The sequence below is a fragment of the Acomys russatus genome, unplaced genomic scaffold (assembly GCF_903995435.1).
Source record: "Acomys russatus unplaced genomic scaffold, mAcoRus1.1, whole genome shotgun sequence".
In the NCBI taxonomy this organism is placed as follows: domain Eukaryota; kingdom Metazoa; phylum Chordata; class Mammalia; order Rodentia; family Muridae; genus Acomys; species Acomys russatus.
The window spans coordinates 2,005-20,878 of record NW_026131440.1 but is presented as its reverse complement, the minus strand read 5'-3'; the positions used below and the strand labels follow the sequence as shown (position 1 = coordinate 20,878).

At 47.9% G+C, this 18,874-nt stretch overlaps 1 protein-coding gene across 1 annotated transcript; it reads left to right on the top strand.

The window, feature by feature from the left end:
* Positions 1-7,482: 7,482 nt before the first annotated feature.
* Positions 7,483-18,665, top strand: LOC127186201 (phosphatidylinositol 4-kinase alpha-like). The gene is made up of 9 exons (XM_051142661.1): positions 7,483-7,645; positions 8,105-8,241; positions 8,392-8,525; positions 11,607-11,689; positions 15,666-15,736; positions 15,815-15,939; positions 16,851-16,932; positions 17,144-17,227; positions 18,495-18,665. The coding sequence occupies exons 1-9, from the start codon at positions 7,621-7,623 to the stop codon at positions 18,663-18,665; spliced, it is 912 nt and encodes a 303-aa protein (XP_050998618.1). The 5' UTR covers positions 7,483-7,620.
* Positions 18,666-18,874: the final 209 nt, after the last annotated feature.

Genomic DNA, 18,874 nt, shown 5'->3' with positions numbered 1-18,874 from the left:
GTGAGTGGCAGCCTGGCCGGCCCGCCCCCCCCCCCCCCCCGAAGCATGCAGATGGGCTTCTCTGTGGTTTTACACAGAAAGAAGCCTTTCACGGTGCCGATGTTAAACTTAAGAGGATCCGATAAAAAAAATAAACAGACCGCTAGTGTTAGTGTTTGTGCGTTTCAGACATCTCCTGGGATCTGTGAGCCCCAGAGCAGCAGTTCTCAGCATCCTAACACTGCGACCCTTTAATACAGTCCCTCATGTTGTGGTGACCCCGACCGTAAAATTATTTCATTTCAGCCAGGCAGTGCTGGCACACCTTTACCCCCAGCACTTGGGAGGCTGGGGCAAACTCTCTGAGTTTGAGGTCAGCCTAATCTACACAGTGAGCTCCAGGACAGTCAAGGCTACACAGGAAACCCTCACACACACAAGTGCATGCACACATGTAAACATACATGACACATTCAACTGATTGGGTGGAGTTGATTCTCTTGTTCCACCTTTATGTCTGTCCTGGAGATGAAGCTCAGGACGCCATGCTTGCACGTCAGCCACCTTCACTGCTCTGAGAACGCCGCCTTTAACACTGTGACAAAGAGTTTCTTTTTCATTCATTCACCAACACCATCATCATCTGTCTCCAGAAGACACACCTGGCGCCAGAGGCACCGACATCTGCCTGCTGAAGGCCACCGACTCATGGGACAGGCAGGAAGGAAGTGGATCAAAAGCTCAAACAGTGCTGCTACTACACGGGGCAGGAAAGGGAGGGGAATGGCTGTGCCTCTTAGGGTAAGAGTTGGGGTGCCCAGAGACCTAAGGAGGTGTCATAAGAGATGAGCTAGAGTGAGTATGTGAAGGGGGGAGGGGCATTTCCAGTGCATGGACTCCGCCCTACCTGTAGCCAAAACTCCTGCTCCCTGGGGGAGAAGGGGGTGTCATGAATGTATGCGAGTCAGGCTTCTAGAAACATGTTGTGAGGATAGCTGTACTCTGTGCGAACATTTAGGGTTAATTTATTTAAGATTTGGGACTTGGCAAGACTCCTTCAGGGCCCACTGAAAGGAGTGTGGCTGGGGTCCTGTGTGTCTCCTCCAGTTCCAGAGGCTGTTAGGTTATGTGACAGCTTGCTGTAGGGAAGAGAAGTTTGCTGTCAGGAGAAAGGAAATCTTTTTTACTTCCTGATTCTAATCTCTCTCTGCAGACAGGGTCTGTGGGAGGGCAGTGTCAGAGTTTCGCCTGCTGAAAAGGTCCAGAGACAAGCGAGGTGCTTTATGTAGACCCTGGATGACTTATCCAGATTTTCTGCTCAGTGGCTTTGATTTGGTCTTCCTTATCTCTCACTTACTAACCAGGTAGATGACCTCTCTTTTGTTGCTTCCCTGTTTCACCATCTAGATGTATCTTCTAGGGAAAAATGGAGTCTGTTCTATGCTTATGACTATTTTCTGGTTAAGAATATCTGTTGCCAGTTTATATCAAATAAGAGTTACTGGCTCCTGATTAAGTATTTAGTCTCAAGCTGAGCAAGGTGGTGCATGCCTTTAATCCCAGTACTCGGGAGGCAAAGGCAGGAAGGTCTCTGTGAGTTTGAGGCCAGCCTGAGCTACACAGAGAAACCCTGTCTTGGGAGAAGGAGAAGGAGAAGGAGAAGGAGAAGAAGAAGAAGAAGAAGAAGAAGAAGAAGAAGAAGAAGAAGAAGAAAGCAAGGAAGAAAAGTATTTAGGCTTGCTAGACCTGAAGACATGGACTAACTTTGTGGACACCCTACTTGAAATGCTCCTGCCGTTTATCTGAACCTATCTTGAGATACAGCCTTCCTTTGTGGCTACTAAGACATGGCAGTGCTTGAGCTACGGATATAGGAATATCAGTAAATATTAACCACTGTCACCCAGATTGCATGGACCAGGGCTCAGTCCCTAGCACCAAATGTAGGAACTGATGAGTGGTAGGAAAAGCCTCTAGCTCCCTGATGTCAAGTGCTCTGCCTTGCTTGCCTTAGGGTGCTAGGACACTCAAAAGTACTTATGCCTGGGGAACAGCTGTTGCCAGTCTTGGTTCTTAGGGTCTTTCCCCAATAATATGGTTAAAATGAGCATTCCCAGCATTGTTTTAATCCTAACTGAAGGGCTTTATAAAAAAGACATTGTAGGCGGGTGAGGTGGCACATGCCTTCATTCCCAGCACTTAGGAGGCAGAGGCAGGTGGATTGCTGTGAGTTCAAAGCCATCCTGGTCTACAAAGGGAGTCCAGGACATCAAGGCTACACAGAATCCCTGTTTCAAAACACCAAAATAAACGAATATTAAAAACAAACAAACAAACAAACAAACAAGAAAGACATTATGCATCTCAGGCTAGCTGAAAACCTTGTATAGCCAATGGTGACCTTACGTTCCTGGTTCTTTTGCCTCCACCTCTTCAGTTACAGGCCTGTAACACCATACCTGTTCTGTATAGTGCTCGGATGAAACAGGGCCTGTCGCTTCTGCTTAGGCACTCTTCAGCTGAGATACATCTACAGCTTGCCGAGAGACTTCTAAAGTACTTATTTTGGAGAAAGAGTCACATGCTTCTGACTGACATATTCAGTCTGGCTCTCCCCAGCACTTTGGCAGCTACGTAGTCTACACACGTGGAACCATCTCTAGATACAGTAGCTAGTGTATGTAGCTGCAAATAGAACTGGGCCTAGTTTTAAGGCACAGGCATGAGGACCACTGACATTAAATTTAAAAATGAGGCTAGAGAGCTGGCTCAGCAGTTAGTACTTCCTGCTCTTCAGAGGAGCAAGAGTACAGGTCCCAGCTCTCTAGCTAGTATCTCACAGCCACGTGGAACTCAAGCTCCAAGGAGTTCTGATTCCCTTCTGGCAGTCTGCGCCCACGTGGCACACACTTGAACAGACAAATACATATATACAAATAACAGTAAAATACCTCTTTCTGAAATCAGAATGGAAGAGCAGAAGCAACTTCATGGAAGTCTTTTTATGATTACAATTAAAAGTACCCGCAGCTAAAGCAGTAATTGGCAACAATGATGTCACAGAACGAAACAGAGGCCAGCTTGGATTAATGTGGGGGCTCAAGGAGACTAGTCTGAGCCCAAATAATAAAGATGTTCTGTACCTTGTCCTTTAACTCAGAGAGCATTCTTGGAAGCTGGTCTGGCTTGGCTTACCCAGTAAGCATTATATACCCTGTTCCTGCAGTGTGCGTGCAAAAGCCATTTGCCATAATTTTCATTATTCTCTTATTAGGAAAGGAGAAAATGTGAAGTTTTTTTTTTCTTCTGCATTGAAAAATTAGAGCTCTGGGCTGGAGAGATGGCTCAGAGGTTAAGAGCACTGGCTGCTCTTTCGGAGGTCCTGAGTTCAATTCCCAGTAACCATATGGTGGCTCACAACCATCTATAATGAGATCTGGTGCCCTCTTCTGGCCTGCAGATGTACATGCAAATGGAGCACTCATATACATAAAAAATTAATTAAATAAATAAATCTTAAAAAAAAAAAAAAAAAAGCCAGGCGTGGTGGCACATGCCTTTAATCCCAGCACTTGGGAGGCAGAGGCAGGCGGATCGCTGTGAGTTGGAGGCCAGCCTGGTCTACAAAGTGAGTCTAGGACAGCCAAGGCTACACAGAGAAACCCTGTCTCAAAAAACCAAAAAGAAAAAGAAAAATTAGAGCTCTAACAGGTAAATCTATCTAATTTGATGGTCAGTTTCATTAAAAAGTAAGACATTTCAAAATACTGGTAAGTTGAGGACATATTCAATAGCTACCTTAGAAGTGCTATCATGTTAAGATAAGCCATCAAAACTTTGTTCTCATGGGATTATCATACAGCACAGACTTTCAGTTCCATGGAGCGGAGTGGCTGCATGGCCTCTTTGGTCATGTGTCACAGAGAACACCCTCTTCCTGCGTTGATGGCTCCAAATCAAGACAGAACAGGCAGGAGGGGAGTAGTCGCCAGTAATATGGAAACCTTTTTATGTTAAAATAACTTCAGACTCACAGAAGAGTGGAGAGAACGGGGTGTGCAAGCAGCCGCTGTGTCCCCTTTACTGTCATTGGAGTTCACAGTGTGCGTGCGGACGTGTGTGATGCGTGTACGTGTGTGGGGTGTGATGCGTGTACGTGTGTGGGGTGTGATGCGTGTACGTGTGTGGGGTGTGATGCGTGTACGTGTGTGGGGTGTGATGCGTGTACGTGTGTGGGGTGTGATGCGTGTACGTGTGTATATATCGACATCTCTGCATATGTTCTGAGCCTTTTGAGCTTAGATTTCTCACAACTCTGTAACCTTTAGTAGTAATGCTAAGGGGACCTTCCTAAAAACAGGATACTCCCATACTTAACCACTAGACAGCTATCTGATTCGAGAAGAAGATGTCTTTTTCCCGGGGGGGGGGGGGGGATGGGTGTACAGGGTCCACAAGGCCTCCTCTTACATCACCCCAAGTGCTGGGATTTCAGCCTGCGCCACCATGCCTCGTCACCAATTTAAAATAGAAGAGACGCAATACTCTTGTCTCCTAGAATTCCAAACCCAGTCTTGTCAGTTGTGCCAATAGTACAACTGGTAGAATTTTATACTGAGTTTTGAAAGTACTAATATTTCCCTTTTCTCAGCAATGAGAATGCTTATCCTCTCTGAGTATCTGCTGTGTGCCGGTCACTACCCTTAGTTCATTTTTACAGCCCCCTAACATAGCAGGTATTTCTTTTTTGTACTTCAGTAAAGAAACCAATTTCCCAGCTCTAAACAGCAAAAATAAAAATTTATAATTGACCAAAAAAAAAAAAAAAATGTTGGACAGCAAGCTTACCTCAGTGCCTCTGAGCAGTGGCGTGGCGGAGATGAAGCAGCACGGGCCACCAGCAGGGTCTCGATGTGAACTTTGGTGCTGGCTGTTGTGTGTTCCCAAAGCAAACACGTCCTAGTTCAAACATCGCTCAACTAGCTCTGTCAGCAACAACCTTTCAACTGTGTCTTCCATCACTGCTTGTCACAGTCTGCTTCCAAACTACAGTTCGTCTGTGGCTGGGGTTTTACGTGTTACTGTCTGTGTCAGCATGTCTGCAGTCTTGTTCAGGATACCTTACCGATGCTAAGTATGCTTAGTTCAGGGTTTGGGAGCCATGTCTGCCCTCCTACTTGGTCTCCCTCTCTGAGGAGATGCTGGCTGCACACTATATAGGTGGAGTCACCATAAGCTCCTGGAAAGCCTATCCTCATTGAAAAGTGAAGGGGAAGCCGGGCAGTGGCAGCACACTCCTTTAATCCCAGCACTTGGGAGGCAGAGTCAGGTGGATCGCTGTGAGTTCAAGCGATCCTAGTCTACAAAGCTAGTCCAGGACAATGAAGGCTACACAGAGAGATCCTGTCTCAAAAAACCAAAAACAAACAAAAAGGAAGAAAAAAAAAAGAAAAGTGAAGGGGAGAGTTAAAGTTGATGACTTGGGAAACACTTAAACTTTGGTGTAGACCTTTTGGGATGTTCTTTTTTTTCCAGGCAGGGTCTCTCTACATAGCTCTGGCTGTTCTGGAACTTACTGTGTAGACCAGACTGGCCTCAAATTCACAGTGATCTGCCTGCCTCTGCCTCCTCAGTGTTGAAGTTAAAAGCATGAACCACTATGTCTTCACCTCAAAAACTTTTAAAATGTTTCTACTGTCATTACTCAAGAGTACCAAATTAGTGTATCTTTGGGTTGTATTGTACTAAAGTGTGTGTGTGTGTGTGTGTGTGTGTGTGTGTGTGTGTAAGTGTAAACTACCTACGTCTCCGTGGAGAGCGCTGTCACATTGCTCAGACAGACTCTTCCCATTGTAGCCCACTGGGGACTGTGGAACTTTGCGGCTTCAGCCCTGGCTGTGAGCCGGGTGAGACTGCCTTGGTGCTGGAATGCTCTTTCTTCTCCGTGCATCCCTTAGCCTTCTCTCCTGTACAGAAAGAGTGAAGAGGGGCTGGACGTGCTGGGTTGGTAGAGCTTGACCCCAGGGCTTCATGCATGACAAACAATACTGTCCCAGCTGAGCTACATTCCCAGCCTTACCGGATTAAACCAGAAATCCAGGTGTTTCCTGCAACTCTAGCTTTCTGGTCTTACAACCGACTACTTAAAAAAAAAAAAAAAATTTAAGAACCAAAACCTGGAATTCAGCACTTCTTGACTCCCTGACACTTAACTATGTTCCTCATTTCAAGGTAACAGGTTCTGCACGGTCCACCCCACTGTTACTAGAACTCTCTTACGTATACTCTGGCTGTAGCTACTGTTGGGGTGTTGTTGCTGTTCTGTTTATTCAAGGCTTGCTTGTAGGTTAGGTATTTTTCCAACTTTCATCATTTGTTAGTTACTGATACAAGACTTCACTATGTAGTTCTGGCAAACCTGGAACTCACTACGTAGGCAGGGTGGTCTCAAACGCAGAGTTCCTTCTGCCTCTGCCTCTGCCTCCACAGTGCTAGGATGGAAGGCGTGCATCACCACACCCAGCTTTTGTCCAATATTTAAATAATGGAATTTAGAAAATTTACAGAGTCCTTAAAGAATTGAGTAAAGACTATCCATGTGCAAACCACTTACACAAAACTTACTATTTTGCTATGTCTGCCTATCTCTATATATACACATATACACATATGTACATACATACTGAGCAGGTGGTATCCTGAGTTACTGGAAGGTGAGAAGACGTGGCAGAGTCCTGTGCACTGGACTTGTGTTCCCTAATGGAGGGGTCTGTGGTTAATCCTGGGAGCCCACAGTCTCTATACAGCAAACATCTGATCACACTCAAATTTTTTTCTTCAAAATGGCCTTTAAAGCCAGATGTAGTGGAACCAGTACTCATGATGTAGTGGCCTGCAGACTTCTTGAGTTCAAGGCCAGCCTATTCTACTTAATGAGACCCTGTCTCAAAAAGAAAAAAATAGAAAAAAGTCCTGGGCGGTGGCATACACCTTTTAATCCCAGCCCTCAGGAGGCAGAGGTAGTTGGGTCTGGGTGACTTTGCAGCCAGCCTGGTCTACAGAGTGAGTCCAAGACAGCAGGGGCTGTTACATAGAGAAACCCTGGGGACGGAGAGGTGACTGCTCAGTCGGCCTCTCCGGCTGTGCTACCCTCTCTGAAGGCCCTCCTAGTCCTAGGCTTGGGACCTGAGGTTTCACTTAGCAACTGGTACTGTCTGCTGTTATCTGCCTGGCTAAGCTTGATGTGAAACTCATCACGAGGTTCCAGGAGCTCTGCCCCACTGCATTTGTTTTCCTCCCTGTTAGACAGCAGGCCCTTTGAGTGAACTCCCAGCACAGTGCCTGGCTCACCTTAAGCATTCCATATAAGCAGTGAGAGAGTGAACCTGCTAACTGGTAGGATAATTGGGACCTGTCAGCCACTGCTCAGCATACCTATTTGCACCTTTCTGACTGGCTAAGGCTGGCATGGGGCTCTTGGGGAATGTGTGCTTGATTTCAGTCTTAGTATAGTTGAGTTTTACTAGCAAATAACCTTTCTGCCTTCCACCACGTCAGCTCACCCGCCGGTTACCACCCATCAAAGAAGCTAAACCTAGGCTACAGAAGCTTTTCCGGGATTTCTGGCTCTACTCTGTGCTGATGGGATTCGCCGTGGAAGGCTCAGGTAGTGGTGTCCCCCCAGGGAAGGCTGAGGCTGCACTAGAAACAGCTGGGGTCACACTAATCCTCCCAGAGTCTGAGTGCATTTGATCTGAGCCCAAGTGTGGCTGCTCACTCCCATGGGTGCCCACATGCTGTGCAAAAGTAGAGAGCAGAGTTGGTTCTGTGTCTCATTGTGGGATCAGTTGTCTTAGGGGACCCAGGATTGTAGAAATTGCCAGTCAATACCCATCTAAGACTTGAACTAGGTACTCCATGTTCTCATGTTCTCTCTCTCTCTCTCTCTCTCTCTCCCTCTCTCTCTCTTCCCTTCCCTTCCTCCCCATCCCTCTTTCCACTCTTCCTCCACCTACACTCCCAGCTGGGAAAATGGCCTTACACATGCATATTTGCGGTGAGGGGGGCGGGGCAGCCTACTGATGTGCGTGCCCAGCCCTCTCTCACTCACAGCACTCTCTTACAGGACTCTGGCCAGAAGAATGGTATGAGGGAGTCTGTGAAATCGCTACCAAGTCTCCTCTACTTACCTTTCCCAGCAAAGAGCCTCTTCGATCAGTCCTCCAGTACAACTCAGCCATGAAGAACGACACGGTCACCCCTGTACGGTTGGCTTCTCTCTCACTCTTGTTAAACCGTCCAGAAAGAAATTAGGACAGATTTTCCTCCATGTCCTTACGTGCTGCTAACCACTGGGCTTCCTTTCTTCTGGGAAGGCGCCCTCACGAGCCTCTGAGTGTTTGTTCCTTCCAGGCTGAGCTGAGTGAGCTCCGAAGCACCATCATCAACCTGCTGGACCCGCCTCCCGAGGTGTCCGCCCTCATCAACAAGCTGGACTTCGCCATGTCCACCTATCTCCTGTCTGTGTATCGCCTGGAATACATGAGGTGCGTGAGCCCCAGCCACACACACTGAAGCAAGTCCTTCACTTTTGTGTCTTGGTAGACATCAGACTTTTCAACTCCTCTCAAGACCTACAACCACTAAAAAGCAAACAAACAATTGTTGGGGGATGGGACAGCATGCCTTTAATCCCACACTTGGTAGGCAGAGGCAGGCTGATCTCTTGAGTTCCAGACATTCTGGGTTACACGCAGATGTACATGTGCACACACACATGCGCAAACATAAATAAATCTAAAAAAATAAAATACACTTAGATGGTTAACGTAAAGAAGCTGGCCATCCCCTTACCATCTCCTATAGGTGTCGGGGTAGCTCCTCCCAGGCAGAGCCGGAAGGAGGCAGCTCGGCAGCACAGTGCTTGTCCCACCACATAGAAACAGAAAGACCCAGCATGCTCCAGTGCTGCCCTGCAGAGCTAGAAGAGCTGTCTCCCACTCCTCAAGAGTGGTGCTTGGGGTGACTCCAGTTACAGAGCCCAGGGCTCCCTGCAGACCCCCAAGCACCCTGTGCCAACGTGGAACAATCCCAGAGCTCTGGTTCGAGGTCAAGGCTTCAGTCCCCAGTTCCTGTTATTAGGAAAATGTTGACTTCACCATGTGAGAAGTTAAGATCAGCTGAGCCTGACACTCGCCATTACTTAGAGAGCCTGGTGGTAGCTTACAGCAGCTCAGGTGCCTCCTGAAGGGTGCTGCGGCACTGATGGGTGCAGACCTTATGCCCTGCTGTCTTACTGCAGCCCCTAGAACCCAACCGGCTCTTAATGTACCTATGGTTCAGGCACATGAATTTATTTCCTCTTTCTTCCTCTTCCCTAAAGGTTATAGGTGTTTTGTTTTCGTCTTCTTACATTGTATCTATTTGGCATATGTATGTGACTGTGGGTACGTGGTCCCCAGCGTGGACTGTGGGTACGTGGTCCTTAGCATGGACTGTGGGTATGTGGTCCCCAGCGTGGACTGTGGGTACGTGGTCCTTAGCATGGACTGTGGGTATGTGGTCCCCAGCGTGGACTGTGGGTACGTGGTCCTTAGCGTGGACTGTGGGTATGTGGTCCCCAGCGTGGACTGTGGGTACGTGGTCCCCAGCGTGGACTGTGGGTACGTGGTCCTTAGCGTGGACTGTGGGTATGTGGTCCCCAGCGTGGACTGTGGGTACGTGGTCCTTAGCGTGGACTGTGGGTATGTGGTCCCCAGCGTGGACTGTGGGTACGTGGTCCCCAGTGTAGACTGTAGGTACGTGGTCCACAGCGTGGAGCAGGGTTCTGAGGTGACCTGCAGGAGTCAGTCCTCTGACTATAAACTCAGGTTGTCTGGCAAGGAGCCAGGTACCGTTACCCACTGAGCCATCAGGTTGGCCCAGATAGGGTTTTGGTTTTGGTTTTGAGACAGGGTTTCTCTGTGTAGCCTTGGCTGTCCTGGACTTGCTTTATAGATCAGGCTGTTCTTGAACTCAGAGATCCTCCTGCCTCTGCCTCCCCAAGTGCACCACCACTGCCAGGCTATAAATGAAAATTTTAAATAACAAAACAACCCCAAGAATGGCACAGAATATACCAAAGGTAAAGAAATAAAGAATGTAGGTCAGCCAGGTGTGGTGGCACACGCCTTTAATCCCAGCACTCGGGAGGCAGAGGCAGGAGGATCGATATGAGTTCTCGAGGCCAGCCTGGTCTACAAAGTGAGTCTAGGACAGCCACGGCTTCACAGAGAAACCCTGTCTTGAAAAAAACCAAAAAACAAACAAACAACTACAACAACAACAAAAAAGAGCGTCGATCTCTCCAGGTGTGGTGGGCTGGAGAAATGGCTCAGAGGTTAAGAGCACTGACTGCCCTTCCAATGGTCCTGAGTTCAATTCCCAGCAACCACATGGTGGCTCACAACCATCTATAATGAGATCTGATGCCCTCTTCTGGCTTACAGATGTACATGGAGGCAGAGTACTGTGTATATAACAACTAATCATTTTTTTTAAAAGAATGTAGGTTTCAGAGTGGGCATGGTAGCATATGACTTTAATTCCAGTATTCAGGTGACATAGTTGTTGGGTCTCTGTGAGTTCTGTTCTACATAGTAATTTCCTGGCAAACCAGGGTTACATAGTGAGACCCAGTCTTTTTTTTTTTTTTTTTTTTTTAATTATTTCCTTTAAAAAAAAAAAAGCAGGTCTTACTTTCTTAGTCCCAATTCCCTCGTTTCTGCTGAGAGACACCCATGTGCATTTGCTCACTTCTGTGCTCAGTGTCCTGTGTTCAGGCATATGTGTACACATGAGCACAGTTGTTAAGATTGTGGTGTGTTGGTGGGTTGTGCTCCACTGCATGTAATGCTTCTCATTTTAAAAAGATTTTTTTATTATTATTATTTATATAGTGCTCTGCCTGAATGTATGGCTGCAGGCCAGAAGAGGGCACCAGATCTCATTATAGATGGTTGTGACCCATTGTGTGGTTGCTGGGAATTGAACTCAGGACCTTTGGAAGAATAGCCGTGCTCTTACCCTCTGAGCCATCTCTCCAGCCCCCAATTCTTGTCATTTAATAGTATGTCTTGGGTATTTTTATGCCACAGTATGTATGAAGCTGCCTCTGCTTTCGGCAGTGATGATGTGTCATCAGATGCCTGTGCTTTGGCTTCTTTCACCAGCCTCCGGTTGGTGAGGAATTCAGATTAGCTGTTTGGAGTAATGCAGCCAGCACTGTTAAGGGTCTTGGTTCTGGCTGGGTGTGGTGGCGCACACCTATAATCCCAGCACTTGGGCCAGCAGATCTCTGTGAGTTCGAGGCCAGTCTGATTTACATAGCGAGTTCCAGGTCAGCCTTGTCTCAAAAAACAAAACAAAACAAAAAAACAGAGACAAGACAATGGTACTAAATGGTATTGGTCACCTTATAGAAAGTCCAAGTGACCATGTGCTCCTATGAACGGCCCAGATGCTACAGATCCTCCCAGCCTGCCCGGGTGGGACCAGCGCCAGGTCTCTGGGGGGCAGGCCCAGCGCCAGGTCTCTGGGGGGCAGGCCCAGGTTTTGCACAGTGTACTCAAATCTGCCCTTCTTATTAGGGTGCTTCGCTCTACAGACCCAGACCGCTTCCAGGTCATGTTCTGCTACTTTGAGGATAAAGCTATTCAGAAAGACAAATCCGGTAAGCTTATTATTACGGTACTTTCATGATAAAGTGAGCTTGAATGAGAAAAAAGGAAGGATGTTTCCTATTTTCTATTCACATAGAGAAAATAGTTATATGAAGTTACATACTCCACTGGAAACATCTTCATAAGATACATAACCTTAAAAAATACTGCAAGAGCCAGGAGGTGGTGGTGCATGCCTTTAATCCCAGAACTCAGGAGGCAGAGGCAGGAGAATCTCTGTAAGTTTGCCAGGCCTACACAGAGAAGCCCTGTCCCAAAATAAATAAATAAATAAATAAATAAATAAATAAATAAATAGATAAATAAATAAATATAATGAAACTGCAAGGTAAGACCATAAAGATGGCTCCGCAGTTGTAGGTGCTGGCAAGCCTCAGCCTGAGTTTGGTTCCTGGAACCCGCAGGGTAGAAGGAGAGAACTGACTGCGTACCCTGCCTTCTGATGCTCACACCCATCTGTACAGTGAAATACGCGTGCATATGTGCACATAAATAATAAACATGAGACTTCTTTCCTGTTTTAAAATGATTTATTACTACTTATTTTATAACCATTGCTGTTTTGCCTGCATGCCTGCATGTTTGTGTGAGGGTGTCAGGTCCCCCTGGAACTGAAGTTACAGACAGCTGTGAGCTGCCATGTGGGTGCTGGGAATTGAACCCTGGGCCTCTGGATGAGCAGCCAGTGCTGTTAACTACTCAGCCTCCCAAAGACTATTTTTTTTAATACACCAGGGTGGCCTGGGATGTATTTCAGTTGGTAGAGTGCTAACTAGTGGGCATAAAGCCCTTTATTCAGTTCCTAGAACACATGCCTCGTGTGCTAGTGCACTTGGTGTGGTACCGGGGTAGGTAGCCAGGCTCCGTGGGAGGCTGAAGCAGGAGAATTGCAAATTCAAGGCAAGCCTGGATAATTTAGAGACCATCTCAAAAGCAAAACAACGGCTGGAAAATGTCTCATAGGTAAGAGAGCTCACTATGAAGATCTAAACTCAAATTCCCAGCACTCATGCAAAAGCTGAAAATGTCTGTGTGCCAGCCAGATTCCTGAACTCCCTGGCCAGCCAGCCTAACCAAAACGGCAAGCTTCAGGGTTAGTGAGAGAACCTGTCTGAAAACTCAGGTGAGTAGTGATAGGAAAAAATACCCAGTGTTAGGGCTGGAGGATGGCTCAGAGGTTCAGAGCACTGACTGCCCTTCCAGAGGTTCTGAGTTCACTTCTGGCAACCACATGGTGGCTCACAACCATCCGTAATGAGATCTGGTGCCCTCTTCTGGCATGCAGGTGTACATGCAGCCAGAGCACTCATTCATAAAATAAATAAATCCTTAAAAAATAATAAAAAAAAAGAAAGGAAAAAAAAAAAAAAAAAGAAAACCAGGGGCTAGAGAGGTGGCTCACACCCTCACACCAATGCACATTAAATTAAATTAAATACACACACACACACACACACCACCCAGTGCCCTCCTCTGGTGTCTAAATGTGCACTCATGTATATAAACAAACATACAAAACACATACACAAAGGGAGGGTATAGGAATATAACTCAATGGTAGAGGAACATGTGTGGGACCCTAGATTCAATTCCCAGAACTGCAAACATTTTAAAAATTTATTTTAAAATACAACGTTCTGATTTTGCCATTGCTGCAAGGGCCCCAAACAGTAGTGCCCTATCTGTGCCCAAGTGCAGCAGCGTCCAGACGTTGGTCTCTAACACTGTCTCCGGCTAAGAAGGACCCAGGCTCCTCAGGTGGTCTGCAGCACCTTTCTGTTGCCAGAAAGCAGTCCTGCTTTTAAACATGAAGAGCAGGCTGGGAGAATCAAGGAGCCAGCTAAACAGACTCTTAGTGAAGAAATTAGGATAATTTGAATATAAATAGTATTTTTTATAATTTTGCTTAATTGGAACAAGTTTACATTATGAACAGCATAAATCACAATGACACCCTAAAAAGAGTAGTTTGCTATAAATGTATAACAAAAGCGGGGAGACTACATTGGGAGGTAAGCATGCTCTTGTCCCTGTGACAGAACAGCATAGGGTCTGCACAGACGCTCCACACCCCTGCAGGTGTGCTCTAAGGCACCCTGTTTTACTTACTTACCCAGTACAGTGTAAGTGCCATGTAAACAGCTCACATGCTCTCCAGTGTGTTTTTACGTCATGTGTGTGTTTGCTTATATGTGTGCAAAGTGTCCCATGTGCACTTATTTCCTTCCTTCTTCCCTTTCTTTTCCTCCTTTGGATTTTCGAGATAGTTTCTCTTTGTAGCCCTGGCCATCTTGGAACTCACTCTGTAGACCAGGCTGGCCTTGAACTCAAGATCCACCTGCCTGTGCCTCCCAAGTGCTGGGATTAAAGGTGTGCGCCACCCGTCTGGGTAGGTTTTATTTTCTTTGAATGGCTCCTGCAAGTCAGTTTGGGTTTGAACCTGTCACCCTGCCTTTACTATTTGAGTGCTGATACTACAGGAGGTGGGTTTTGCCATGACAGGCTCTGATATGTGAATGTCTTTGAACATCGTGTCACCCTTAAGCAACTTGAGTTTGGGGTAGAGAGGTGGCTCTGCAGTAGGAGAGCCTGCTGCTCTAGCAAAGGGCTGGAGCCACAGCCAGCACCGCGTCGGGCAGGTCCCTGTGAGCAGCTCCAAGCCGTCACAGGAACTTCATGCACGTCAATACACGAGACGCACAATCAATCATTTTTACAAAAACAAAAATTTAAGTTTCCAATTTTGAAGCATTTCAGATTTTCACTTTTTTTCTTGTTTTAAATGATGCCGAGGACCAGACCCAAAACCTCAAAAATGCTAGGCAAATACTCTTCCACAGAGATACAGCCTCAGGGTTTCAAACTTTCAGTTTTAAGATTAGAGTATTTGGGGCTGGAGAGATGACTCAGCAGTTAAGAGCGCTGGCTGCTCTTTCAGAGTGCCGGGTTCAGTTCCAGCCCCCACATGGCCACTCACAGCCATCTGTAAGTCCAAGGGATCGAAGGCCTCTGGCTTCCATAGACACAGTATACATGCATACACACAGGCAAACACTATATAATATTTTTAAGCCATGAGTCTATATTAATTAAATTATTGAATAAATGCAAAGTAGGGAGAAAGCCAACTATTTCTTAAAGATCTCCAGTTTATAAAAGTAGAAGAAACAGCGATAAACAGAAAATCCTCGTGGGCAGTCATACTACCTACTGTAGCTGAATCCATGAAGAGGCCACAACTGGCAAAATTTCAAAGAGAAATTAGATAGCCCATTGTCTGAATGTATCGTTCTGCAGGATACACCGCTCTCTGTGGCTGTGGCACACTCCTCAAGTGTGGCCCTTAGTGCCTCAGCTCACAGCGTAGGCTTAGAAAGGCAAGAGCAGTCACTCAGACCTTGTGATGACAGTTCACACCAGGCATGGTGGCACACACCTGTAACCCCAGCACCCAGAAGTCTAAGGTGAGAGTATTGCCATGAGTTCAAGTCTAGCCTGGGCTACACATGAGAAACAAACCACTCAAACCATGTCTCAAGAAACTCACAAGACAAAAAAAAGAAAAGCATGTCCCCTCCAGTCTTCCCTCCAAGTCCCCCAAATCCACCCAACAAACAGGCATCACATAGCTAAATTGAGGGGCCTTCCATAAATTATCTGTGTCCTCAAAGTAGCAAGGTCAAGAATTTCAGGAACAGACTGAGGAGTCAACACATTTGTAAGAGACCAAGAGATTTGGGAAAATTCTATGTAGTGTCCTGGATTAGCTCTTGGGCATGAGTGGAGAGTTTAAAGGCTGAAGTTTGCCAGATAGTATTGTGCCAGTGCCTGTTTGCACGTTTTGACAAATGCAGGCTGGTTATGGCGGATGGTATGCACCGTGTGCTGCTCTGCACTTGTGAGTTTGAGACTGTTGGTAACATCCTGTGCCTGTGCCTAATGCCTGGGAACCCCGTCTCATTGCAGGGATGATGCAGTGTGTCATTGCTGTTGCTGACAAAGTGTTTGACGCCTTCCTGAACATGATGGCAGAAAAAGTAAGCCTCACCGGAGTGGCAGCCCGCGCCTGCTGGAGGCACACGGAAAGCCCCATGGGCCCTGTCTTCTCACTCTAGGCTAAGACCAAGGAGAACGAGGAGGAGCTAGAGCGCCACGCCCAGTTCCTGCTGGTGAACTTCAACCACATCCACAAGAGGATCAGGAGAGTGGCTGACAAGTACCTGTCTGGCCTGGTGGACAAGTCAGTAGGATTTCTCTCCAATGCTTGGGTGCATATAAACGTTGGTAGCTTAGAGCACAGACTCGGATGTCAGTGGGCTTGTTACAGCCTCATCGTAGCCAGGAACCATACTCATGCTGAGCCACTGGTGCTCACTGTCTCCTAATACAAGATTGAGCTGGAAGTCCCCCAGTAGGATGAGGATCCTATGAGCCCACACTTGCGTTGTCACTGCTCACTGCTTGTGTTGAGAGATAGAGCTGTCTCAGAGCATGACTGTGCACCGAGACCTCCCAGAAGGTCAGCTGGGGTCATCTCTGAAGTGGAGATACCACATTAGGACACACAGCCCTCCCACGGCTTCCTGGGAATGCCCAGGGGTTCTAGAGCCTGTCACAGAGGCTGGGGTCATCTCTGAAGTGGAGATACCACATTAGGACACACAGCCCTCCCACGGCTTCCTGGGAATGCCCAGGGGTTCTAGAGCCTGTCACAGAGGCTGCATGCCCAGGCACGGGATCGGCCAGGAACTGAGAGCAGACCTTCACATATGGCACGCAGCCATGTCCGGCCTCTTGAACAGTGAGCCACATACAGGATGAGCACCGCACAGCAGCCATCGGCAGGGACCAGGCAGCTGCTTTGCTTCATTCCAGTATTTTGTTGTTCTCTTGTGCCATAATGTGAGAAACACTGAAGAGCCACCAGCAAAATCTAGACTGTCTTTGGAAAGGGGGTGTGTAGCCTCAGGACCAGGATGGGCTGGGCCTGAGAACATTTCTGACCAGCCTCCACCCGCCCCACTGTGGAGAGAGAGGTGGGTGGTGCCATGTCCTCAGTGGGCCCATGCTGGTGCAGGCGAAGCAGCAGAGGTGGACAGCGCAGGCTCCCAGAAAGCTCATCTTCACCCTGAGAACTGTTTCCTGCTGTAGGTTTCCACACTTGCTCTGGAGCGGGACTGTGCTGAAGACCATGTTGGACATCCTGCAGACCCTGTCACTGTCACTAAGCGCTGTGAGTGGATCTGCTAACACATGAGCTTCCTTTCCATGTGTTGTGCCGCCGTCCTCCTCTAGTCACACCCCTGAGCCTCACTTATGGAGTGGGTATCCGAATTGTTCCCTGGGGGCCCATGTGGGGCATGTGGTGGGAAAGGGTAGCAGCCACGCTGTGTCACATGCTTGGCAGAAGTACCCTCGGTGGCTTAGGGGTTGTCGGTTTCCAGGATATTCACAAGGACCAACCTTACTATGACATTCCTGATGCCCCCTATCGGATCACGGTTCCTGACACATATGAAGCCCGGGAGGTAAGTCCACCTGGTTTCCTAGAATGAGGGGATTCCCTGGGACTGTGAAGACAAGTGCTCAACATACCTTGGGTCCCCAAGTCCCCAGCATTTAGCAGTACGATGGTTCTTGGCACTGTAACATTGCAGGGAAACACCTGAATTCCCAGGCCTGTGCTTCCCACTGGGCAGCCCTGCCTCTGCAGCAGTCCTGCTTTAGCTGCCAACGGCATTTCCAGCTGTGAGTCAGCTACCAGCCAGGTAGACCCTGAGCAAGCACAGTCTTCAGAGCTCAGCCCTCTGAGCCTGCTAACTTCTTCACTGTACAAGAGAATCACACGCTCTGGTTTTGCCATACCATGGGCAATTGGGTAAAATAGCCCCAGATGAGGAAGATGGCCTGGGAGCTTCTCCCCACTGAGTCTGACATGGAGCCCCTGCTGCCAGGGACTGAACTAGCTCAGCACTCCTCTAGCTTGAGGCAGGGGTCTGACATAACTCGGGCCTCCCCAGCTGGACAAGCTGTCAGTCTCAAGAATCCAGACGCAGTGCTGTGGTGCCAGTGAGGACTCCTTTCCACCTAGAACAAGCCTTTCCCTTTAGTCACTGACATGGGACATGCTGCACAGTGGCCTTAAGATACACTGTTCATATACAGACGTGGGGGCACACACCTGTAATCCAGCACTCGGGAGGCATAGGCAGGCGATCTCTGTGAGTTTGAGGCCAGCCTGGTCTACAAAGTGAGTCCAGGACAGCCAAGGCTACACAGAGAAACCCTGTCTCAGAAAACAAAACAGAAAAAAGATGCTGTTTATGTTGTAGGCTCTGCCACACAGCCTTATGCGGGGACTTCAGACCACAGTGTACTCAGAATTCCTAGCCCTGGGGCTTTGGGATTAGTGCGTGGTCACTGATAGAGCTTCCATACCCATTACCATAGGACTAGGTGGTCTACTGATTTTCTCACAGTTATGGGGATAAAAGTCCAAGAACAAACGGTTGATGGCGAGTCTTCTGAGCTCACGCTCCTTGGAGTGCGGATAGCCAGCTTCTCACTGTGCTCTCACATGGCCTTCCCTCTGAGGGTGTGTGTGCCTGGCATTCCTGCATTTCTTCTGTGCATAAGTACAGAAGCTGCATTAGTCAGGGTTCACCCCAGTGGCCTTTAATGGAATCGCCTTTTTCAAAGCCCTGTCCAAATGCACTTTCATTCTGAGTTTCTGAGGGTCAGGCTGTCTACATAAGCCAGTCACCGCACGCTGACTTCAGGTTGTTCGACTTCCAGAGCATTGTGAAAGACTTTGCTGCACGCTGTGGCATGATCCTGCAAGAAGCCATGAAGTGGGCACCCACGGTCACTAAGTCCCACCTACAGTACTTTCTGCAAATATCAAAAAGCAGTCAAAATATAAACACTAGTGTGAACAAACAGCACAAGCATCAGTCTAAAGCCTGAGGACAGTGCTGCCCAGGGCTGCTCTGCTGGGCGTGAGTCGGGTTAGGGCCCTGGGTTCTCACCTCCACACTACCTACGGTGTTGAGGCTGGGGGAGGACTTGTGGCTGCTTGCTAGGTTAGGTGTGGCAATATGGGGCGCTGGGACAGTGCCGCAAGCCAGCAGGAGTGCCACTTAGCCTTGATGCATTATATGCACCTGAGAGTGCGG